Consider the following 26,360-nt stretch of genomic DNA (forward strand, 5'->3'; position numbering starts at 1 on the left):
ATGCCTGCAATAAGATAAAAACATTATTCCAGAAATGCCCGGGTGGTCTATTTCCGGTCATAATCTGAAGTGCAGATCATTGCTCACTCTAATACTGCCACTCTAGTAAACATGATTTCTGAGAAAATCCCGGTTTCATTACAGAATGTTCCATCCCAAACAAAGAGCCTGCTTCTGAACTGTACACAATGGCAGCATTTCACAGAAACGCCAGGAAAGTGGACACCATTTTGCCTGAATCAGTAGGCCTACTTGATCAGATCGTGATGAACTCGTCAGGTTCTGCTACACGCATGGCCCCAACTAACGCGCATTCAGGCATGCGGTGTGTGTTTCTTCATTACAAAAGGAGCCTGAAAGAGAAGCCAGTTTGAAGGTGAAAAGATATTAATCATCCCTTGTGGCTCGTTATAATTATTTAACAGGAATTTCACCTCAAAGCACAGTCTGACTGTCCTGTTTAAAGCTCAGTGAGGTAGAATCCTTCCCGCGTGTCGAATCGAAACCGCACGCCCGAGAGGATCCAACCCAGACAACGTAAACTCACTCTGGCGTCGTTTAAACGCTCTGCGGCGTCGAAAACCTATTAATTCCAGGTGATGGTTGCTGTAACTAACACTAAACCGGTCCGAAGAGACCTGTGTCATCTGTTTCACACCACAACAAGAACCCTGCTGTGCATCTTGTACAGACCCTTTTATCAGCCATACTTGGCAAAACAAAACTCAAGAGGCGATACATTAGACTTTTACTTTACTGAACTGATTCAACTTGTTGCTGTGAGGTTTGACTCAACCATTAGAGGTCAAACCCTGACTAGATTTCAACCTCATTCAGCATCAATCAATGAGACAGTGATGACTAAACATTCAAGATGCAAATAAGGGCTTGATGGCCCCTTTTAACACTTAAACAGAGGACACAAATATGCCCATAATTATGTAAGATTTACAAGTGCAATCAGTAAAACAAATATCTAAATGTTCCATATAATACAATTCCAATTCAAGCCTACTAAAAAGGAACTTTAATTGGCCAGTAAGCTACTGAAACAATGTCTTATAAGAAAAAAAAAAAAACTTAAACAAGGGCAAACAGACATTGAATTAAAATGGAGTGAGCATACATGAACCTTAAAAGCGAATAATAACGTTTCGCTTTTACATTCGCAAATATAAATAATTAAAAAAAAAGTCTTGTTAATGCATAAAGCCACATGCTCCATGAATCAGTAACAAATATTATTCAGCCCTCAAAGATCCAAGATTACCAGCACGTCCACTGAGTGACGCCTGCAGACAGAAGAACACTAGTAGAGCGTGACGGATAACATTTACATTGCACATATGAGAACTCTATGTACCAATTACTGTGCACGAAACCGGTAGAGGTTTAAACCTTCCAGCAAAAAAATGTCAAAATAAACTGTCTGGATCTAATGAGAGCATAAACATGTCAATGTCTGGGCAGGTTAGAGTGGCTACAGCAATTCCCTTAACCATATCTAGTCCAGTTTGTGGTCCAATAGTCGAGTTCCAGAAGTAAAAACTGAAACATTTTTAACGTTATAGACCTTTAAAGACAGACTTGAGCTACGCTACGAGGTTGTTAAAGGGTTAGTTTACCCAAAACTGAAAATCCTGTAATTAATTAATTGACACCCGTAAGACTTCCGTTCATGTTCAGAACACAAATGAAGACCCATAAAGGCACTAAAGACGTCGTTACAAAGCCCATCTCACTACAGTTTCTCTACAATAATTTTATGAAGCGTCGAGAATACTTTTTGCGCGCAAAAAACCCCCCTAAATAACGACTTATATAGTGATGGGCCGATTTCAAAAAAAAGATCTGATCCGTTATGAATCAGTGTATCGATTCATGATTCGGATCACCTATAGCCCCTTTCACACTGCACGTCGGACCCGCAATATTCCCGGAACATTGCCGGGTCGCCTTCTGTGTGAAAGCAACCACGTCCCGGAATTGATTACCGAATTCGACCCGGGTCGGGGACCTAGTAACATTGCGGTATTCGACCCGGGACGAGCGCTGTGTGAACAAAAGCCGAAATTAATGCCGCAATGTGTACGTAGTTATCGTGCGACTCCTAGAGCTTGTTTTTTCAATAACAAAACCCAAGCAGTGCCAAAAGAGCTAGTCGGTGTTTTAAACACAGAGAGTGTTCGTATACAAAAGAAACTAAAATTAAACAAGCAAAAATGTGGGTAAACTGGACACAAGTCAAGACCACGGAGCTCCTTACTATCCGGGCTGAAGCTGAGATCGCTCGCCATTATACGTCACATCAGGATGTCACATGTCAACTCGATCCGGGACCGTTACGGGTTGTGTGTGAAAGCGCACATTACGGTATTTCGCTGGCAGTGTGAATGGACCAAATCTAGCGGCCCGGGAACAAATGCCGGGTCGCATTATCCGTGTATTTGCCGGAATCACAGTGTGAAAGGGGCTTATGTTACATGATTTCAGCAGTTTGGTGGTTGGACACGCGATCCGAATCATAAATCAATACGCTTATTCATTTTCGAAACTTTGTTTTGAAATCGGCCCATCACTATATAAGTCTTTATTTAGTTTTTTTTGCGCACAAAAACTACTCATCGCTTCATAAAATGATTGTAGAACCACTCTTGTGAGATGAGTTTTATATTTCTCTATCATTTTTAATTCTCTTATGCTGTTTGCAATGCTTCATGGATTGCCGGTTCTCTCACTTAATATATAAACCGTTTTGTACCTTTATATTTTCAAATACTTTTTTGCTTCAAAATCAAAGTTTTCAATGTTATGATTAACCTCGTAGCTGGTTGTCTTGGTTCAGGCCTTGAAAACGCTTTAATGGAGACTATTTTGAAATCCCCATGGTAGATATTACTGGAAAAAATACTTCCAGAACCAATTCCGTTGAAAAAGTGGGCAAGCACCGTTGCACTCTATAAACTCTATAGGTACCCATGAAGCACGGCGTCCTAAGGCCTTGCCCATCCTCCTCCTCCACATTTTGGTGAAGTAATGCCATGTAGAAAAGGACATTTGACAATCAACGTAAGACCACAAGGACACATTAAATGTGCCATTTGGGACAATGTCAAATACCCTTTTCTAAAAATACTCAGAGCCTCGGGAATTACACCATCACTATGTCAAAGTTCTCAAACTTCACAATTAATTACAAGTGGAAACAGTGAAAATTAATGGTCTCATTCATGCATACAAGCACATATTTTGTCAGATCAATCATTAACAAGTTCAGTCCACTGACCAGCATATCCACTGAGTGAATGTCTGGAGAAAGAATATCTTACCAAGCTTAGTGTTAACATACAAGCACATTGCACAAATGCGTGTATTATGTACCAATGATGGAATTGGTGAAAGTTTAAAAATGCTCCACAAATGAGGGATAATTACCTCCTTGCTAATTTTTGAATAGATTAAACAAAATGTTCCTAAAAATGTTAATTTATTTGTTAAAATAATTTAATTCAAGTATGAAGCAAAATCTGAGCATTTAACAACCAGTTCCACATCCCAGGAACAAACAGAATACAGTATTATTTTCAAGCAAGTTAACTATTTTTCCTCAGAGATACAGAAAATAAATTCATCCATAAGCATGAACAATGCAGGTTAATTTTGTTATATAATAGTTTATCAAACTTATATCAAAGAAAATAATTTTAAAAATCTATACCCATTTCCCTTAATATAATGTTAGGTTTATTATTTGTCCTTTTCTGTTTGTGTAGACTATATGGTGTTGATTAGAACGTAGCTAATTAATTCCCGCGCTCATTACGGGGTTGATACAATCAGTGTAAGTGTAAGCGAACATTCCTCTCAAATTAAAAGTTTTAAGCCGAGATATTCGAATAGGCTAAACTGACTCCAAATTTGTTCCCTGCAACGAAACAGGTGCTTTAAAATCAAAGTCCTTGTATCCTTAATTAGTGACATGTGGCATGTTTTGTAGCAATCGTTTGATATTTCTCGCTTTTTTTTTTCCTGAGGAAGGGGGCGAGGAATGGAGATGCAGACACACCTCCCGCTCCCACTGCGTTTAAAAGTGACACTAATGCGCGCCCACGTTTCTTAACAGCACCACAAGCCTTCTGAATGAACATCCTGCAGCCATGGGGAACATGTGCGACCGGCCAAAGAATACTAACATGAAATTCAGTTTACCTGGCGTGTGTTTTGTTTGGCAGTTGTCTATGATCATTCTTTTTGGCGTATTTGTGCGGTATAATAAGGAGTCCGATACACACTGGGTTGATTACAAAAAGGAGAAAAATTACACAAGCGATATTGAGAATGACTTCTACTACAGATATCCAAGTAAGTGCATCATTTTGTCTATCAATCTGAGAATATCTAAGAATTATATATAAAATATGGATGTAGCCTAGGATATAGGCCTATCTCAATTATTAATTTCGAAATAGGTCTACTTACGAAATATTTTAATTAGCCTAATATTTGTTGTTTTAATATCGTGGATTATATATTTTATATTGTCTATCTGTCCAATTTTCTTATAAATTCAACAAATGTATCGCATTTCACTGATTGTGGTTTATCAGTTGCTTTCTCTGGGAGCTTTTCATTGGTAGCTACACTTTAAAACATGCATACCTCCTTATGCACATGGGACTAGTACGGGGGGGGGGGGGGGTTGAGGGTTTGATTTCCCTTTTATTATGTAAGGATCAGTTATCATCTTTTGAATCTTTGAAGGTGTGGTTGAATTTTTTAGTCATGTATAGATCTTCAGTCTTCTGGAGAGACTATCCACTGTTATCCAACTATCAGCGTTTCAAGGGTTGGGACAGGTGGTGTATGTATGAACTCGGACACAAACTATTGTTTGCGGACCGATCAGATGTCATTGGATGTGTTTCGTTATGGTTAAGGTGTGACTGTCAGCTCGGAAGTCTGTTGGAGTTCATCTTCTAGTTGTCCACTTGCAGAATGGTCATGAAAAACTGATCAAAAAAGGATCGGGTGATAATAGATAATAAGCTAATAACCTAAAAAATGAAAATTGTGATTAATTGCTCCCTCATGTTGTTCCAAACTCATAAGACGTTTGTTCATCTTCCAAACAATTAAATTGGTTCTTGAGCTCAAACGTGCTGCTTAAAGGTGCACTATGGAACTTTCCGTCCACTGGAGGGCGCCTATTCAAAACAAATGCGTAGTTTGATGACGCAAAGTGGGAGCGCAGCATCTTGAGAGATATGGTCTTCTCATCACAGCCGGTGGAAAATAGGACTCGGGCAGAAATCACGTTCATGCATGCGGTTATTAACGTAACTGTAGTCTAAAGCAGAGCAGGACCGAGTGTTATGGGCCTGATCACAGCTGCTGGAGCGATTGTTAAACAAATACCTGCCTCGCGAATACCGGGACTTTTATTATGACGGGAGACAGTCGCCAGGCGCCTGCACAGATCCGCTCTTCCGGTTATGATTTTGAGGTAATGCTGCTCTGTTTATCATATTAGATACATTTAAGTGTGTTTAAAACGATGTTATGACGTTACTCCGTGCGTTCAGCTGTTCACACTGCTAAGAGTAAAGCGCTCCTGCCAAATAAAAGCCGAAACCCAGGGTAGCGCAGATATGACGCACTTGACAGGCGACTCCCTCAAATGCAATGCTGAAACGTCCCTGTCCTTAGTTAAAATAGCAATTTTCTCACAATTTAGAAATAGTTGGAAACATCTGGGATATTGTAGGTACTCAAATGAACAAAATATATAACACCGGCCTAGTGGTTTTTGGATATTTTACTGCAAAAATACTACATAGTGCACCTTTAACACAAGAATAAACCTTATTCGTTCTTGAAGCTCAAACGTGCTGCATAACACGAGAACGAACCTCATTGGTTCTTGAGGAAGCTCAAACGTGCTGCATAACACGAGAATGAACCTCATTGGTTCTTGAGGAAGCTCAAACGTGCTGCGTAACACGAGAATGAACCTCATTGGTTCCTGCAAAAGCTCAGACGTGCTGCGTAACACGAGAACGAACCTCATTGGTTCTTGCAAAAGCTCAAACGTGCTGCGTAACACGAGAATGAACCTCATTGGTTCCTGCAAAAGCTCAAACGTGCTGCGTAACACGAGAACGAACCTCATTGGTTCTTGAGGAATCTCAAACGTACTGCGTAACACGAGAACGAACCTCATTGGTTTCTGCAAAAGCTCAAACGTGCTGCGTAACACGAGAACGAACCTCATTGGTTTCTGCAAAAGCTCAAACGTGCTGCGTAACACGAGAATGAACCTCATTGGTTTCTGCAAAAGCTCAAACGTGCTGCGTAACACGAGAATGAACCTCATTGGTTCCTGCAAAAGCTCAAACGGGCTGCGTAACACGAGAACGAACCTCATTGGTTCCTGCAAAAGCTCAAACGTACTGCGTAACACGAGAACGAACCTCATTGGTTCCTGCAAAAGCTCAAACGTACTGCGTAACACGAGAACGAACCTCATTGGTTCCTGCAAAAGCTCAAACGTACTGCGTAACACGAGAACGAACCTCATTGGTTCTTGAGGAATCTCAAACGTGCTGCGTAACACAAGAACGAACCTCATTGGTTCCTGCAGAAGCTCAAACGTGCTGCGTAACACGAGAACGAACCTCATTGGTTCCTGCAGAAGCTCAAACGTGCTGCGTAACACGAGAACGAACCTCATTGGTTCTTGAGGAAGCTCAAACGTGCTGCGTAACACGAGAACGAACCTCATTGGTTCCTGCAAAAGATCAAACGTGCTGCGTAACACGAGAACGAACCTCATTGGTTCCTGCAAAAGATCAAACGTGCTGCGTAACACGAGAACGAACCTCATTGGTTCCTGCAAAAGATCAAACGTGCTGCGTAACACGAGAACGAACCTCATTGGTTCCTGCAGAAGTTCGAACGTGCTGCGTAACACGAGAACGAACCTCATTGGTTCCTGCAGAAGTTCAAACGTGCTGCGTAACACGAGAACGAACCTCACTGGTTCTTGAGGAATCTCAAACGTGCTGCGTAACACGAGAACGAACCTCATTGGTTCCTGCAGAATCTCAAACGTGCTGCGTAACACGAGAATGAACCTCATTGGTTCTTGAGGAAGCTCAAACGTGCTGCGTAACATGAGAACGAACCTCATTGGTTCCTGCAAAAGATCAAACGTGCTGCTTAACACAAGAACAAACCTCATTGGTTCTTGAGGAATCTCAAACGTGCTGCGTAACACGAGAACGAACCTCATTGGTTCCTGCAGAATCTCAAACGTGCTGCGTAACACGAGAATGAACCTCATTGGTTCTTGAGGAAGCTCAAACGTGCTGCGTAACACGAGAACGAACCTCATTGGTTCCTGCAAAAGATCAAACGTGCTGCGTAACACGAGAGCGAACCTCATTGGTTCCTGCAAAAGCTCAAACGTGCTGCGTAACACGAGAATGAACCTCATTGGTTCCTGCAAAAGCTCAAACGTGCTGCGTAACACGAGAACGAACCTCATTGGTTCCTGCAAAAGCTCAAACGTGCTGCGTAACACGAGAATGAACCTCATTGGTTCCTGCAAAAGCTCAAACGTGCTGCGTAACACAAGAATGAACCTCATTGGTTCCTGCAAAAGCTCAAACGTGCTGCGTAACACGAGAACGAACCTCATTGGTTCCTGCAAAAGCTCAAACGTGCTGCGTAACACGAGAACAAACCTCATTGGTTCTTGAGGAATCTCAAACGTACTGCGTAACACGAGAACGAACCTCATTGGTTCTGCAGAAGTTCAAACGTACTGCGTAACACGAGAACGAACCTCATTGGTTCTGCAGAAGTTCAAACGTGCTGCGTAACAAAAGAAAATAACTTTTTGTTTTTTGTACATCGACCTGAAACCTATAGTCTTTTTCTCCTGTAACGTTTGCGCAGAAAGATTTCAAGGTGACGCTTCATGCCAGGCCAAAAAAAAGAACAACTTGCTAAAGCAGCAAGAAGTGTAATCAGTTTCACATCAATAAGGGCTTGAGATGAAACCACAGCACTGTCTGTTTTCATTAGCAGTTTTTTGTGGTGTTACCAGCATCTAGATATCCTTGTTTTGCATTTCTGCTTGAACATCATCACAATAATCAGTCCAGCCCTTCCCTCTTCTGGGAAATTGATGTATCATTACTTTCCATCTCTGCTACATTTTACTCAAATTTGCTGCTGCTTTGACCTTAGTTATGTCACCGAAAGGCTCAGATTACAGTTTGTGGCTTGCTAAAACACATATTTCCATAGTCATCTGAGGAATTAAGATGCTAATAAAATGTTTAAACATCCTTTTTATATATATACATTTAAGTTAACAAAAAATGGTTAACAGTGCCATTTTCATTCTGCTTTCTAAAACAGATGTGAAGTTTATGATGTAACACAAAACTATAAAATAATAAATCAAAATAAACTTTATTTCTGCTAATATTTCAGATGGTTGATTTAGTGCAATGGCTGTGTTTTATTTTTATTTTATTTTTTTAATGATTAAGTATTTTCTCACACAGAATACTTTTTTTTTTTTTAAGTTTTTTTAAAAATAAAATACCATTGAAACTTGAGGACAGTTTTTATTTTATTTTACAAAAGTAACCGTGAAGACCTAAAAAAAAGGGACTTTGATAATAACTGTGAGCATGAAATCCATTATTAGACTGATTTCTGAAGGATCATGTGTCTGAAGAATAGCATAATGATGCTAAAATATATATATATATAAAAAAATATGAGACCACTATCTATATATATATATATATATATATATATATATATATATATATATATATATATATATATATATATATATATATATATATATATATATATATATATATATATAGTCTTCATATATATAAATTATTTTTAATATGGTGATATCAAAACACTCTAGATATATAGATATAGATATATTATATATAGTGTGTGTATATATATTTTTTTCTTTTTAAATAAAAGGTTATTTAATATAATATTTAAATAATAATAACACTTATTAAAATTAATAGTATTTCACAATATTACTGTTTTTACTGTATTTTTTTTATCAGACAATTGCAGCCTTGGTGAGCATAAGACTTTAATGTTACTGATGTGACTTTAAAATGAAAGTTTATATAAAAATGCAGCTTTTGAAAGAGACCATTTAACGTTGATTTCTCAATGTGAAGTGGTCTCTTATTTTTTTCCAGAGCTGTATATGTATAATATGGCTGCCTCTATATTGCCATCAAGAAGAGGTTTAAACCCCTGGTTTAAAGAACATCCGTCCTAATGGACGTAACCACCATAGACCCAATATGTTTACATGCCTATTTCTATTAGGCCGATTTCTATGATTTTGATGAACTGAATTGGAAATATTTTGTTTGTTTTCCTGCAGGTTTTCAGGATGTTCATGTCATGATCTTTGTGGGCTTTGGGTTTCTCATGACCTTCCTGAAGCGCTATAGTTTTGGTGCGGTTGGATTTAACTTCCTGATTGCAGCTTTCGGGATCCAGTGGGCTCTTCTGATGCAAGGCTGGTTCCATTCTCTGGACCCAGCTGATGGAAAGATCAAGATCGGGGTAGAGAAGTAGGTTCTTTCTCTTCTTTTGTGAGTAATTACAGTTGCCAAGGGGGTCAAAGTGTTATTTTTATTATTTTATTTAAAAAGACATTAATACTGATATCTGATTCTCTCATTCGTTTGAGGATTCATGTAGAAAAGCAGCAGTTTTTAAATGTGAACCTAGTGTTGATGTAGAAGGACACCATAAAGACAAACCAGTCTGCAGGTGTCACTTCCCTGTGGGAATGATGGATTTGTTTTGCATTTAAACAGTAATTAGAAAAACCGCCTGACCAAACTGGAAAGTGAATGATTCCACTATGCAGATGCAGGCACCGCTGTTTATTTTGTAATCAGCACTGTTTGCTACTTTGTATGAAGGACACGAACCTCAAAAAGTTATAAAAATGCCAAATGTATGATCATCTAACACTTTGGTTTGTGTACAAAGTACAAACTCTTGACACTGAATTGGACCGCTTTAAACTAAATTAAATTAAAATATGCAAGTTCAGAGCTGAAACGAACGGTGAAAATGTTTCATTGGAGCGCTGTCCCGTGTGTTCAGCTTGATAAATGCAGATTTCTGTGTGGCGGGGTGTCTGATCGCCTACGGTGCCGTGCTGGGGAAGGTCAGTCCTGTGCAGCTGTTGGTGATGACGCTGTTCGGTGTCACGCTGTTCGCCGTTGAAGAGTACATCATCCTAAACATCCTCCATGTGAGTATTAGCGCTGTTATACTAGGCTGTCAAAGTTAACATGAACCTAAAATATTAAAATGTTTTAACATCAATAAAGTGTTCTATAGCCTACATTTACAATCATTGAATAATGTGTCTGATCAGGCATGACATTATGACCAGTGAAGTGAACACTTATCTCAATCACAGCTCCAGTAAGTGGGTGGGATATATTAGGCAGCAAGTGAACATGTTGTCCTCAAAGTTGATGTGTTAGAAGCAGGAAAAATTGAGCGAGTTTGACAAGAGCCAAATTGTGAAGGCTAGACGACGATCTCTAAAACAGCAGCTCTTGTGGGGTGTTCCCGCTCTGCAGTGGTCAGTAAATCAAAAGTCAAGTCATCAAAAGTGCTCCAAGGAAGGAACAGTAGTGAACCGACGACAGGGTCATGGGCGGCCAAGGCTCAAGATTAAATCAAATGGCTTCATTCTAACCTTTGTTCAATGATTGAATCCCTGTTAGGCCAAAGATGCTGGCGGCTCCATGGTGATCCACACTTTTGGAGCTTATTATGGTCTATCCATTTCATGGGTTTTGTATCGGCCTGATTTGGATAAGAGCAAACATATGAACGGGTCTGTCTACCACTCAGACATGTTCGCCATGATTGGTAAGAGTCCATTACATCTTGTTGAGCTTAACATTTTAGGATTAAGCATGAATTGTTTCAGAAACCAAAATGACTATTGGACATTCTGTGCAACTTGAACTAAAGCCTGCTTAATTGAAGGCTCAGGTAGTGATTACATTTACATTCTGGTGTCTTGTGCAGGAACCCTTTTTCTGTGGATGTTCTGGCCAAGTTTCAACTCTGCCATTGCTGATCATGGAGACGGTCAGCACAGAGCTGCCATCAACACATACCTGGCCTTGGCCTCCACCGTCCTCACTACGGTCGCCATTTCCAGCTTGTCTGAGAAAAAGGGGAAACTAGACATGGTAAGCAACCTTTTTATTGTAATTGTTGGCGTACTTCTTCCATTACTACTACTTCCGCTCTTGAGCCTATGGCAGACCGTAGAACTGCTTGTGGGAAAGTTATACAATTTTGGACACAGATATAGGAAAGTCTAAATTAACCCCAGCAAAGTCCCTCTAGCACCACCAACTGTCCAAATCTTGAAGAAAATAAAATTCCTCTGATTCCTTGGCTCAAGCAGATTCGATTGCGTTGATGTCATTTTTTTTCCGTCATTTTCTATTTTTCAGAAAAGTAGATTTTTTTTTTTTTAAATGCAAAATGGCAGAAAAATTACGTCATCGCAATTAAATCGGCTTAGGTCTGGAAATCAGAGGGAAAAGTAAGACTATTCCTCCTAGGCCATTGTTCTTATTCTCACAAACATTTAACCAGATGATCTTCAGATGATGCTGACAAAGTTATGGAATTCAAGTTTTGTCACACCATTCTCAAACCCGGAAACTTGATGAAGAGCACGCCAAAATTAACGTGCCGTGACCTGAAGCTACCTGCACCGTTTTGGTGCAGTGCCACCTAGTGGACAGGAGATATGAATAATTGCTCTCTGACTTCTGAATTGGTTTGGCCAAAACGAGTCTCTTTAGAATGCGGAATCGAACAATATCCAATTTTTCCATATTGGCCATTTTGAGAACTACTTTTTTTTAACTAATCCTAGACTGACAGTCTGATTTTCACCCGATTCAAGATCTTATCATCCTCGGACCTTGCCAGAAAAATGTTTAGGCTGCACAAAGTGATTTGTTATAATGTATAATGTACATACGTTGATTGTTAAAATGTATAATGTAATACAAGTTCTCCCACTTAGAAATCATTTAACTATTTATCTGTATATATGATTGCACCTGAGAAATCAATGGTAATATTTGGTACAGTAGCCTTTGTTTGAAATTACAGAGGTCAAATGTTTCCTGTAGTTTTTTTACCAGGTTTGCACACACTGCAGGAGGGATTTTGGCCCACTCCTCCACACAGATCTTCTCTAGATCAGTCAGGTTTCTGAGAAACACAGAGTTTAAGCTTCCTCCAAAGATTCTCTATTGGGTATAGGTCTGGAGACTGGCTAGGCCACGGCAAAACCTTGATATGCTTCTTACAGAACTACTCCTTGGTTATCCTGGCTGTGTGCTTCGGGTCATTGTCATGTTGGAAGACCCAGCCTCGACCTATCTTGAAAGCTCTAACTGAGGGAAGGAGGTTGTTCCCCAAAATCTCGCAATACATGGCCCCGGTCATCCTCTCCTAGTGCAGTCGCCCTGTCCCATGTGCAGAAAAACACCCCCAAAGCATGGTGCTATCACCCCCATGCTTCACAGTAGGCATGGTGTTCTTGGGATGGTACTCATCATTATTCTTCCTCTAAACATGTTTGGTTCAATTTTGGTCTCATCTGACCACATGACTTTCTCCCGTGACTCCTCTGGATCATCCAAATGGTCATTGGCAAACTTAAGACGGGCCTGGACATGTGCTGGTTTACGCAGGGGAATCTTCCGTGCCATGCATGATTTCAAACCATGACGTCTTAGTTTATTTCCAACAGTAGCCTTGGAAACGGTGGTCCTGGCTTTTTCAGGTCATTGACCAGATCCTCCCGTGTAGTTCTAGGCTGATTTCTCACCTTTCTTAGGATCATTGAGACCCCACGAGGTGAGATCTTGCATGGAGCCCCAGTCCGAGGGATATTGACAGTCATGTTTAGCTTCTTCCATTTTTGTAATGATTGCTCCAACGGTGGACCTTTTTTCACCAAGCTGCTTGGCAATTTCCCTGTAGCCCTTTCCGGCCTTATGGAGGCGTACAATTTTCTCTCGTGTCTTTGGACGGCTCTTTGGTCTTGGCTATGTTAGTAGTTGGATTCTTACTGATTGTATGGGGTGGACAGGCGTCTTTATGCACCTAACAACCTCAAACAGGTGCATCTAATTTAGGATGATAAATGGAGTGGAGGTGGACATTTTAAAGGCAGACTAACAGGTGTTTGAGGGACAGAATTCTAGCTGATAGACAGGTGTTCAAATGCGTATTTGCAGCTGTATCATACAAATAAATAGTTAAATTATATTTTAAAAATACGCTACATGACGTTATATAATTAGATTAGGCTCCATGTGTAACAAGCAGATTAAAATACATGTATTATTCACAATATGGAAACAGGAAATAATATAATTTGTTAAGAGACTCAAACATGCCATTAATATACTTATTCAAATCCTTTATTTTTTTGTTATTTGTATCCAATCCGCGTCTCCCATGTGTGTTTTAGCATGGGGGTCTGTGTTGCAAGTTGGTGAATGACTGCTTTATTAATTTATTTAAAAAAATTCATAAGCTCACTACCAGTTAAAAAGACACGGTAACAGTATATAAAGCAATTCTAGTTTTGTTTTTCATTTATTTATATCTTTAATTATACCTTGACTATATTCTGGCCCGCCATCTATTGGTGCTTTTTGTTTTTGTTTTTTGGCCCGTGACCAAATATACTTGCCGACCCCTCTGTTAGAGGTTGATGCTGTTTTAAATGCCATGTTTCCCCCGTTCCAGGTTCACATCCAGAATTCCACGCTGGCAGGCGGAGTTGCTGTGGGAACAGCAGCTGAGTTTATGCTGATGCCATACGGTTCTTTGATTGTGGGTTTCTTCTGTGGCATTATTTCTACGATGGGCTACGTTTTTATTTCGGTGAGTTTTACCTCTCAGATTCCAGCCATTTCTTCCAGACCTTTTAAAACCTCCGGTTTTCTTCATTTATTTATTTAACTGGATTTGTGATCAAGAACATTGTGGCAGTAAATTGTGTCTTTTTGTTATAGGGATAGTTTGCCCTAAAATGCAAATTGTCATTCACCCTCAAGTTGTTTTAAACCTGTATGAGTTTCTTTCTTCTGCTGAACCCAAAAGAAGATATTTGGAAGAATGTTAATAATCAATGGACAAAAAAATACTATAGAAGTCAATGGAGCCTGTCAACTGGTTAATGAAATTCTTCGAAATATCATCTTTTGTTTTCAGCAGAAGAAAAGTATACCCGTTTGGAACAACTTGAGGACGAGTAAATGACAGACTTTTCATTTTGTGTGAGCGATCTCCTTATGATTGCATAAACCTCTCATTGGTCTCTGCTCCCCAGCCGTTCTTGGAGGAGAAACTGAAGATTCAGGATACGTGTGGCATCCATAACTTGCACGCTATGCCAGGAGTTATTGGAGGAATTGTGGGAGCCATCTCAGCCGCTGCTGCCACTAGCAGTGTTTATGGAGAATCAGGGTCAGTAAACAGTTCAAAACAAAACAATATATGCATTTCGTGTAAGACTTGAGATTGTATTTAAAATAAAATAAAATAGTAATGCGTATTCCTGCAAAAGTATATAATACAAATATTGATAATATTTATTATAATTAAATTAGTAGTAATATAAATAATCATGTTAATATTGGTGTTTAGTAGTAATAAATTTTGTTTGTTTTTTTACAAAAAATATAACTATTATTATTGTGCCCCGTTAGTTCACTGCAATATTTGTCCCATTTCAGATTGGAAAGCACATTTGACTTTACGGGACCTTTTGCGAAACGGGTGCCCACTGTCCAGGGAGGATACCAGGCTGCAGGACTCTGTGTGGCCTTGTGTTTTGCAATCGGAGGTGGCATATTAGTTGGTAAGAATCTTTTGAGAGATTAATCCATTTTAAGTGCATATTGTGATGGCTTCTCTTTGTGTGCAGCAGTACACCATACAATACTTATGAAAAGCTTACAGCTCTTTGTTGCAGTTGTTTGTCGCTTACTGGCACAGGTGTGGCGTTTGTAACATGAAAACTATATGGGACAGTGTAGGATGACATTTGGCAGTCAGTCTACAAAGGGTCTACAAAAACACCTGATCTTCACCTAACGTGAATGGACGGGTGTATTCGATTTCAGTCTGTAATGGAAATGTCACATTTATCATGTTGACATAACTGTATTGTTGCACCAACAGGCCTGGTTCTGAAGCTGCCCATCTGGGGGGATCCTGCAGATGAAAACTGCTTTGATGACGAGATCTATTGGGAGGTCAGACAATTATTCTTGTCTTTTTGAAAATTCTTACACTCATATTTTGGTTTGAACTGCTTACAGAAAATGTGAATAATTTTAATTATTTAAAATTAAAGAGATCATACTTTATTTAAATGTTATTTTTATGATTTATTTTATTTAGTGCTGTCCTAAAATAAAGTATTTTAAAATAATAGATACTCATGAACAACCATCACAAAACACACACACAGCCGTGGGTCTTCCAGGGAACGACACACAGTATTGAGAATCAATGGTTCATAAACTTTTGAACGGTTCATTTGAATAAATTCAGCAATTGTTTTGTGGACAATATGGAAAAAAAATTAAAATATCTAATTTAGGACGCCACTAAATAATTAAAAAAAATCATTTTTGTATGATCTCTTTTCTTTAGTTAAAATGATTCCCATTTCACAGATTCTGCAAGCGGTTCACATACTTTGTCTTGCAACTGTGTGTATATCATAATATAATATTAATTTCTGACAAAACAATTGATTTCATCATCACTCAGCAAGTCATTTTTTTAATTTGCCACCTGAACCTCTTTGACATAAAACATTTACTTAAAGACCTTTGTCATCAAGTTAATAAGTTGGCTCAATAAAATGTAAGTTAATAATAATAATGATAATCAATAATCAAAATAAGTTTAATGGTCAAATGACATGCATGTAAACAGTGTGTATCTATTTTTGCAAGTCTTATTAAAAAAATTATTTAAAATGTATTACTTATTAGCTTAGCTTATTAATTACTTAATTAAACTCCATGAACCCCTGACATGATGTAATATTTAATGCACTTCATGTTGTTGATAACAAAGACTGGAATATATTTTCTTTTCTTTGTATTGTATCATGTTAAAAGATTATCATATTAAAATCAGTGTGATAAACGAGTTAGGTCAAACAAAATCTAAAAGTAATCAAAAATTAGTCTGATATTACTTTAAATGTACTACAATTTGTAAGTGTGTATATATATATATATATATATATATATATATATATATATATATATATATATATATATATATATATATATATATATATATATATATATATATATATATATATATATTAAAAATCATATATATATAATTCAAAATATACTCTTAACCGTCACCAGAGAACCATGAACTCATTTTAAAAGATGAGTATTGCAACTATTAATTTATATAATTTAATAATTAAAATTTGTAAACATAATCTTTAAAATATTTTTTTATTTAATTGCAGGTTCCGGAGGATGAAGAAAGTGTTCCTCCCATCCTGGCCTACAACAACCACATGATCCCCAACAAACATTCGAACATGTGAGTGCAGAAAATACATACACTGTGAGCCCACTTTTTAAAATGGGACATGTCTTCAGTTACTGAGAGAGTATACAAATGAACCCTTTAGGCGCCAGAGGTTTTTTCCTAAAGCGTTCGATTTTGACATCTTCGTTTCAAAAGGCTATTTTAAAATTGATAAAAGATAGAAACTTTCTGTAAATTAGAGAAATATTAAGGATGACCCTAAGTTTATGTAGGGATTACATTTGTAGGATTTAAATTTTTTGTAGCACACCAGGCTACGCTTTTGTTTGCACTGGTTCAATGCGCTCTTGCTCGTAGATTTTGTATAGAATCATGATGTTTTTATGAGTCGGGGTTGAAGTACGACATGTCTACCATCTAGTGGAGGGGAGGTCGAATGAAATGTGACACCCTATTTGACAAAATTGGCCGTTTTATTCAGTGCCGCATCTTGTTGAGTAAACTCAACCGTGGCGCTTAGAGGGTTAAATTGAGCCGGTATAAAATTATATATCTGCTATCCTAAAACAGTCTTGTTATACATATAATATCCACAAGGGGGCACATGAGGGCTCAGATCAATGCCAATGGAGGTCTTGGTAAAGCATTTAGTCCATGGGCCAGACGAGATGTCGGTACCACTCAAGGTGGCAAAGGTTGCTTATACTTTTTGAAAAGATACATGTCTGTAGTTAACATTTTTGTATGATAACCCTTCTGGAGTCACAGCTAAATTAGTGTTATCAGCTGTTAAAGTTACACCCCCCCATTGAAAAAACATTTTTGACACAGGTGCATACCTTGTTATTGACCTTTATTAAAGACACATTTACATATTTTATGTTGTTATGTTTGGTATCATTTTAAAGGGGACAGTCTGAGCTTTCATTCAAGTCCTTTTATGAACACTTTGGAAAAGTACAGCCTACCCTGGAGCTCATCAAACTTTAAATCACACACATTTTCCTGCCATTTCCGCCTAAGTCATCTTTTGTCTTTTAATCCTGTGGCATCAGGGAGCATCAGAGATACAAAATGTGAACACTGTAATACTGACATGACTCTAAGGATTCAGAAAATGTATAATTTCCTCATATTATCTCATTTTGATGGGGTGGTTTTCAGCCTTATATCAGACATGGCGTTTTTTTGAAGAAAACTAGTTTTGCCAAACTCTGAGGTTTTAATCCCATTGGCCTCGGACTTTCATTTGTGCTCAACCATCTTATGAACTCTGTGATTTGAATGTGACATTGCTGGTCTGGTCATTACTGTCTGACCACTTCTGTTTGATATGTTGCCTGGGCTTCAGAACTCTGCTCTAGAATCTTTGCTTCAGACAGTAACAAAAAGTATGCTTGTTGTGTGAGGAATGGTTTCTTTGGTTACAGAGTGTTTAAGGTCGTGCTCATGCTCCCAGAATGCTGTACCAGATCTGTAGGGTTTAATATTTGACGGTTAGTTGACAGTTAGGCACAATGAGAGTCAACTCATCAACCTATGTCAGTTAGGTAAGCTTTATTTCTGTAAAGCCAAAGATAACAGTTAATATGGCAACCAGCAAGGAAGCAAATGACAGTCCAGAGCCAAAAATGGAGTGTATCATCCACTGCTCTAATGATAAAGATAAGTTGGTTTCACTACAAGGAGTTGACTCCTGGAAAACTCTGCTCAGGGCAGCTCAGATACGGAACCACACACCAATTTTAGAAATGGAAGAAGACCTTCCTGAGGGAAAGATTCCAATACTTTATTACCACAGAAAGTGTCGCAGTATCTTCACTATGAAGAAACTTCTTGATGGCATTCTTGAAAAAGAGAAACAAAGTGCTAGTGGCTCTAATGAAAAGAAAGAATCTAAAAGAGAAGCTAGACATGTCTCAGCAACATGTAGGACTTACAGCGAGGAGTGCATATTTTGTCAAAAAACTGACAAATATGTAAAAGGACAAAATAAAAGGGAAAAAGTGGTACAGTGTAGAGAACTTCGCGCTGATGAAAAGATACGAAGTGTAGCCACACAAAAAATGGACAGTAGAATACTGGCTATTGTAAGTAGAGACCTTGTAGCAGCAGAGGGACACTACCACAGATCTTGTTACAGATTGTACACAAAAGAAGACATCCCTAAAAATGTGTCAGCCTGTGATGAATGTGATGTTGAAGCCCAGTATGATGCTGCTGTACAATCATCATTTGATGAACTATTTCAGTTCATCAGGGTGGAGCTTTATGCCAACCCTAAAGTGATGTCTATGACTGATCTAACTTCCAGACTGACTGCTTCAATGGAATCCAAAGGAATCATCCACGTCAAAAATGCAACCAAAAAGCACATACGGCGAAAGCTTGAGCATGAGTTTGGTGGAGTACTCCACATCATCCCTGACAATAATGGAAAACTCCTGCTCTATCCAGATAATTTGTCCATGAGGGAACTTGTCAAAGAAAACCACAACCTGAAAATTAAAGACAAAGATGCTGTAGCGAGAGTAGCCATACATTTGAGAGCAGACATCAAGGAACAAGATGTTCCTCAGTCCTGGCCACCTGAGGTTAAATCAGAAGAAGAATGCCCAACCATTCCAGAGTCACTTCGCGTTTTCCTTTGTTATCCACTCACAGGTTGTCATGATGTTCTTCATGCAACGCAGAGAGTTCAGAGGCTTGTGCAATCGTTTGGTCAAGATATAGTATATGCAGTGACATGTGGAAGTGTAAAACCCTCTAAGCATATCATTCTCCCCTTTAGTGTCAAGTCATTAACAGGCAATGTAGAGCTGATAAACATCTTAAACAGACTCGGTCACTATGTGTCGTATTCACAGCTGGAGGAGATTGACACAGCCCTCTGTCTCCAAAAACTCATTTCCACTGAAAGTGATATAGCTTTGCCCACTAACATCCATCCTGGCCTATTCACTACTTTAGCCTGGGACAACATTGATCGCTTGGAGGAAACAGTCAGTGGTATGGGAACATCCCATAGAGTGAATGGGATAGCTGTGCAAGCAAAGAAATCTGACCAAGATGCTGTCCAACCCAAGCCAGCTGTTTCCAAAACAAAGCAACGGAGCATCAGTGCACCTGCAACAATATTGCCTTCTTACAATGCTGGACAACGAGTGGGTCCGCCACAAAGCAAATGTGCAGACATCAATACTGCAGCCAATACTCAGCTTGCTCGAAAAAAGAACCTTATTTGGGTGCTTGCACGCTTGCCACAACAAGAAGAACAGTCAATCAGCAGCTGGACAGGCTTTAACATCCTAACGCGAGACAAATTGGTGGTCATCCCCAACAATATAGGCTACCTGCCCACAATCAATGCTCCAGCAACACAAATGGCTACAGTCAAAGAGGTGCTCAACCAGTCATTAAAGATCATGCAACAGTTAGGCCTGAAAAAGATTGTTTGTGTCTTCGACCAAGCTCTTTATGCAAAGGCTGTTGAGATTGGATGGAAACACAGTGAGTTCCAAAACATCATTCCCAGACTTGGTGTATTCCACACAATTTGCACAATGTTGGGAATACTAGGGAAGCGTTTTGAAGACGCTGGACTCCGAGACCTCTGCATTGAATCTGGTGTTGTAGCAGAAGGTTCTGTTGCTGGTATATTGGATGGTCGCAAGTACAACAGGGCTGTGCGACTACATAAGCTTCTCTATGAGGCATTCATGCGGCTAGCATGGAATGGTTTCCTGTCCTGGTTGGAAGATAACCACCCAACCAGCAGAGGTTACCTCGAGGAAACACAGAAGTCAATTCTTACCCTCAGGGAAGAGGTTTCAGAGGATGCATTGAAGGAGGTCCTTGAGAGCAGCCCTTGTACACGCATCATGGAGCTTTTCGAAGTATACTGCGAGTTTCTCAGAAATGGAAATGGCAGTCTTTCTGCATTCTGGATGTCTTACTTGGACATGGTGGAAATCTTGTTGGGGCTCATAAGGGCATCGAGAGAGGGAGATTGGATTCTTCACCTGGCGAGCATTCGAGCGATGATTCCTTGGTGCTTCGCATATGACAGAATAAATTATGCACGCTACCTTCCCTACTACTATGCTCAAATGTTGCAACTGCCCTCCACACACCCAGATGTGTTCAAAGAATTCATGGAAGGTTGTTTCTCTGTACAGATGGGCTCCACCAATACCTTTGGTCGAATCCCTGTTGACCAAGCCATAGAGGAAACTGTAAACAAAGACACCCAGACAGCTGGAGGTACAAAAGGATTCAGTTTGAAGCCAGGAGCTGTGACCAAATATTACCTAATGGCTGAATACAGATCTTTGTTCCTCAGACAGCTGAGAGACCTGATAGGTCAAGGCAGCTCCAAGCTGTCCCATCAAGATCTACAGGCTTCACGGATCATCAGAGATGAGAAGGATGTCAAGTCTCTCGTTGACCTTATGGAAAATAACTGGCTCAATCCTATGGCCCCCAATGGCATTGATTTGGTTAGCCTCTCAACTGGCTCCATTGCTCCTCCTGATGTGACCAGGGATCTCCTGAGAGCCTCTGAGATCGGGGAAGAGGCTTACCAGATATTTAGACAATCAAGACTAGAAGAGGACCCAACATCTTTAAAATTCCTTGACAAGATGACCAAACAAGGCCTCAAAACATTCTCCAACATCAACACAAAAAGATCTCATGGAAAGAAAGGACAAGATGTTGTTCTCAAGGCCGATAGAAATCTGTTTAGCCACATGATCCTTGTAGCTGAAAGCAGAAATGTTAATATGAAGGATGTTCTCTCTCACCCCCTTGGCCCGCTGCCATGGGCACTCGCCAACACTGATGGCACCTTACGAAAAACCAACAAGGCTGCACTTGCTAGAGAACTCGAAAAGAATGTCTCTCCAGCAGAACACATCCCAACACCATCTGCTTGCATCATTGATGGGATGAGCCTTATTCAAAAAATGAATGGCGACAACAGAACCTTTGCACAGGTGGCAAAGTCAGCGTTGCTGTCGGCCCTGCAAGAAGGTGAGAAAAGTGAGAGACTAGATGTTGTTTTTGATGTCTATCACCAAACTTCCATCAAAGATGCTGAGCGAGTAAACCGGGGTGCAGACTCTGCTCTCCAGCACAAGAACCTTGTAGGTGGACACTATGTGAGACAGTGGCGGAAATTCCTTTGTAGTTCCTCCAACAAGAACAGCCTAATCAAGTTTCTAGTAGCAGAATGGAAGAATCCACAATACAGACAATTGCTGCATGGCAAAACTCTGTACTTGACTTGTGAAGAAACTTGTTACAAGCTGACAAAGGAGAAGTGTGAGGAAGTAACAGAGTTGCACTCGACACACGAGGAAGCTGACACACGTTTGCTGCTGCATGTATTGCATGCATCTAATGCAGGCTCAAAGTCCTTAATCATCACAGCTGAGGACACTGATGTCATGGTGCTTTGTCTTGCATTCCAGAAAGATATCACCTGTCCTATTTTTCAAAAATGTGGAACACAGAATCGTACCCGTTATGTTGACATCACTAAACTGGTAGGCTCAATTGGATATGGCATATGTGATAGCCTAATTGGTCTACATGCATTCACAGGCTGTGATACGGTCAGTGCATTTGCAGGTCAAGGGAAGTTGAAACCCCTGAAGATGCTGAAAAAGGACACCTCATACCAAGACACCTTCAGTCAACTGGGGAAGTCTTGGAATGTAGCAGAGGATCTTTTCCAGAAAATTGAACAGTTTACCTGTTGCATGTACACCGCTAATAAGAGCACAGGTAAAGTCAATGAACTACGTCACCAGCTGCTCCGTGCCAAAAGGGGAGCAATTGAGTCTAGCCAGCTGCCACCTAGGCTTGGGCGGTATCCAAATTTTGATACCGTCAAACCTCCTCCCTATTTTACCTCGGTATACGGTATTACCGTGAATAATTAAAACATTATGTAAGGCTCAGGCAGCGTCAACAAATTGTTGGCTTGGCTTATATATATATATATATATATATATATATATATATATATATATATATATATATACATATATATATATATATATACATATATATATATATATATACATATATATATATATATATACATATATATATATATATATATATATATATATATATATATATATATATATATATATATATATATATATATATATATATATATATATATATATATATATATATATATAGGCCTATATTTTTATTTTATTTTTTACATTTGAGCCCCTGCCCCTGAGAAACTCTCTGCACGTTTTATGCTTACCGTTATGAGACAATTGACTTTTTTTTTTGTGAGTCCCATGTCCACTTGATTTTTGTGGAGTTCATGCTTATTGCTTACATTGCCAGCTGTGTGACAAAAGGCTTCGGCAATATTACAGCATAGTCTGAGGGTGCGCTCGGTTTTTCATCCACGCAGCAGTGAGTGGATGGTGGTTTCGGATATGCGCCCTTAGGTTCAAGGTATTTCCATCTCTCGCGGTCATCTTTTTGTTGCACAATTTGCAAATTGCCTCGTCTGTATTTACCGTCAAAACCCAAAATACTTCCAAACTGCAGAAGTTGTGTTCTTTTTTGAGACCGAATAACTCGAATAAGTATTAGTATTAAATATTTAATAATTAATTGTTGATCAGCAATATGTAAGTTGATCTGTTTTTTTTTGACGGTTTGACGGTATTGAAACTGATACCGTTGCTATTTTTAGATCCCGCGGTATACCATTTTACCGTATTACCGCCCAAGCCTACTGCCACCATGTAGAGACTGTCTTTACATGCATGTTCAACGGTCAAACTATCAAGCAGCAATCTGGAAGAGCTGTTTACAACCTTCACCTGTGGTGCCAAGCCCAACTCTGCATGGTTGGACCATCAATGATGGCAAGTTGGCCATTCATTGGATGCGTTCTGCACCTGCACCAGAAATGGTGTTGGAGCTGCTTTCTTGTAAGTGTGTGCGTTCATGTAAACTTCCAGATTGCACATGCCTGTCAAATGGACTGTCCTGCACAGATATGTGTAGATTGCAAACCTGCAGCAATCAAAAACAAGCTGATGATCCACAGCCCAAATTTGAACTTGGGGGATCAGATGAAGAAAGTGATGACCTGTTTGAGTGAAGAGTCCTGCTGATGTTCTGAAGGTTGATATTGTTATTAGTATTATTATCATAAAGTTTTAGATTTTGTTTGTATTATTACCATTGTACATACAATGTGTGTTTGCACAATACCTGACAAATGTAAACTTTATTGTTGGTTTTTCATAGTTGTAAAATGATTGTGAAATTATTGCCATTCTTTCAAAAAATATAAAATGAGTGTGAATCAATCTCAATGACTTTGGTCTGCTTACTATTTTGACTTCTTTTTTCAAAAAAAAAAAAAAAAACGCCATGTCTGATATAAGGCTGAAAACCACCCCATCAAAATGAGATAATATGAGGAAATTATACATTTTCTGAATCCTTAGAGTCATGTCAGTATTACAGTGTTCACATTTTGTATCTCTGATGCTCCCTGATGCCACAGGATTAAAAGACAAAAGATGACTTAGGCGGAAATGGCAGGAAAATGTGTGTGATTTAAAGTTTGATGAGCTCCAGGGTAGGCTGTACTTTTCCAAAGTGTTCATAAAAGGACTTGAATGAAAGCTCAGACTGTCCCCTTTAAAATGATACCAAACATAACAACATAAAATATGTAAATGTGTCTTTAATAAAGGTCAATAACAAGGTATGCACCTGTGTCAAAAATGTGTTTTTTCAATGGGGGGGTGTAACTTTAACAGCTGATAACACTAATTTAGCTGTGACTCCAGAAGGGTTATCATACAAACATGTTAACTACAGACATGTATCTTTTCAAAAAGTATAAGCAACCTTTGCCACCTTGAGTGGTACCGACATCTCGTCTGGCCCATGGACTAATTTCAAGTTCAGGTGCTTTTGTACACTAAAAGGTGTAATTCAAATGTAAAAATTGTTTAAAGCTTAATTATGAAAATGCTAGGCAGGCATAACAACCATTGAATTGAAAATGCTCAGTTAATTAATATATACATTAGTAATGGTTGTAGTTATCTATCATAATAAAATACATAATAACTGTTTATTATTATTATTTAAATATAACTTAAGCATTTATTTTATAGAAATAAAGAACTTTGAGATGCAAAGTATTTTTCTATGGTGCCATCTCAGATTATGATCTCTCTCCACCACAAGGTGGCGCTTGATGACCGCGGTGAGTTTAGGGTCGGCAAAATCAAACTAAAAGCTGAAAGTAACACATGGTTTCTCATACAGGACAGAGACGAACTTCGTGGAGCAGCATTAACACAAGGAATCAGATCTGCAGTGATGTCAATCTGTGTCACTGGGAAAAACATCTGCGTTCCTGAAGATGAGAGAATACTGACTACCAGCCAGAATTAGAAAGAAGGAGCCCTGAACCACAGATCCACTATATCCTAATGATACAGAGAACACATTCATTTTGTCTAATTTGTAGATCCAAATATCTACTTGATATATTTGCACATCAAAAAGATTATTAGATTAATCTGAATTATAAAATGAAAAAAGACCATTTCTTTAAAAGGGGGGGAGGGGGGATTAAAGAGTCTCGATTAAAGTGACTTTCCTGTGACTGTGTTCAGAGAAAATGTGACCAAAAAACCCACAACCTCTAAACCTCTAAGCTGTTACATTTTTAATGAAATTAATTTTACAGGTGTTCATTTAAGCATTTGTTATTCAAGCATTTATTTGGTCATTATGATGTAATTTTGTTTTATAAGTTTAGAAAATGTTTTTTCTTAATAATGTAGGTGAGTAACGGCACATTGTATTTGCATTCTTAAAAGCAAAACTCTATAATCTTTTATTTATAGATTTTACCCAATAATTAGCATGTCCATGTCAATCAGCATGCGTGCATAACATCTCTAAATCAAACATTTGCCTTTTTATTAACGCTTTAACACATTTTATCAAATGGAAACGATGTGCAATATCTGTATGTAAATATTGCTACCTACCTTTTTCTCCTGTCTCTAATTATGTAACATTTCATTTGTTTTGACCTTTCAGTGTGTTATCTTTATTGTAAGATTGTTTAAAAAAACTATATTAAACCTTTCTCTACTGTCTAATACCAGATTAAATTATTGAAATAATTCTTACCTCAGGTTAATGGTTTCTTTTCCTCCATTCCACACTCATTCATAACACACACAAAATAGCACATTAGAATCACACACACACACACACACACACACACAATACAGTTTGACAATACTATTTGTAATGTTTTTGAAAGTTTCTTCTGCTCAAAAAGCCTGCATTTAGTTGATCAAAAAAAAAAAAAAAAAAAAAAAAAAAAAAAAAATATATATATATATATATATATATATATATATATATATAATATATATATTGTGATATGTTACAATTTAAAATATTTGGTTTTCAATTTATTATTCTTTAAATTATAATTTATTTCTGTAATTCAAAGGTGAATTTTCAAGATCGTTTCTCCAGTCTTCAGTGTCACATGATCCTTCAGAAATCATTCTCATATTCTGATTTATTATGAGTGTTGGAAACAGTTCTGCTGTTTAATATATTTGATGAATAAAAGGTTCAAA

The 26,360-nt window shown here is 38.5% G+C and overlaps 1 protein-coding gene across 1 annotated transcript; it reads left to right on the top strand.

Annotated features, from left to right (window-relative positions):
- Positions 1-4,105: 4,105 nt before the first annotated feature.
- Positions 4,106-25,880, top strand: rhcgb (Rh family, C glycoprotein b). Its single transcript, XM_067437251.1, has 11 exons — positions 4,106-4,362; positions 9,449-9,641; positions 10,186-10,336; positions 10,821-10,968; positions 11,131-11,297; positions 13,894-14,031; positions 14,480-14,616; positions 14,886-15,010; positions 15,334-15,407; positions 16,658-16,734; positions 25,018-25,880. The coding sequence occupies exons 1-11, from the start codon at positions 4,158-4,160 to the stop codon at positions 25,046-25,048; spliced, it is 1,446 nt and encodes a 481-aa protein (XP_067293352.1). The 5' UTR covers positions 4,106-4,157; the 3' UTR covers positions 25,049-25,880.
- The last annotated feature ends 480 nt before the right edge of the window (positions 25,881-26,360 follow it).

This window comes from Pseudorasbora parva, chromosome 25 (assembly GCF_024679245.1).
Source record: "Pseudorasbora parva isolate DD20220531a chromosome 25, ASM2467924v1, whole genome shotgun sequence".
Lineage (NCBI taxonomy): Eukaryota > Metazoa > Chordata > Actinopteri > Cypriniformes > Gobionidae > Pseudorasbora > Pseudorasbora parva.

Excerpts from the sequence above, each read along its gene's own strand:
- rhcgb (XM_067437251.1), top strand. The coding sequence starts at position 4,158 with ATGGGGAACATGTGCGACCGGCCAAAGAATACTAACATGAAATTCAGT. Across the intron at positions 10,337-10,820 it reads TCATCCTAAACATCCTCCAT|GCCAAAGATGCTGGCGGCTC; the intron begins GTGAGTATTAGC and ends AATCCCTGTTAG. Across the intron at positions 15,408-16,657 it reads ATGACGAGATCTATTGGGAG|GTTCCGGAGGATGAAGAAAG; the intron begins GTCAGACAATTA and ends ATTTAATTGCAG.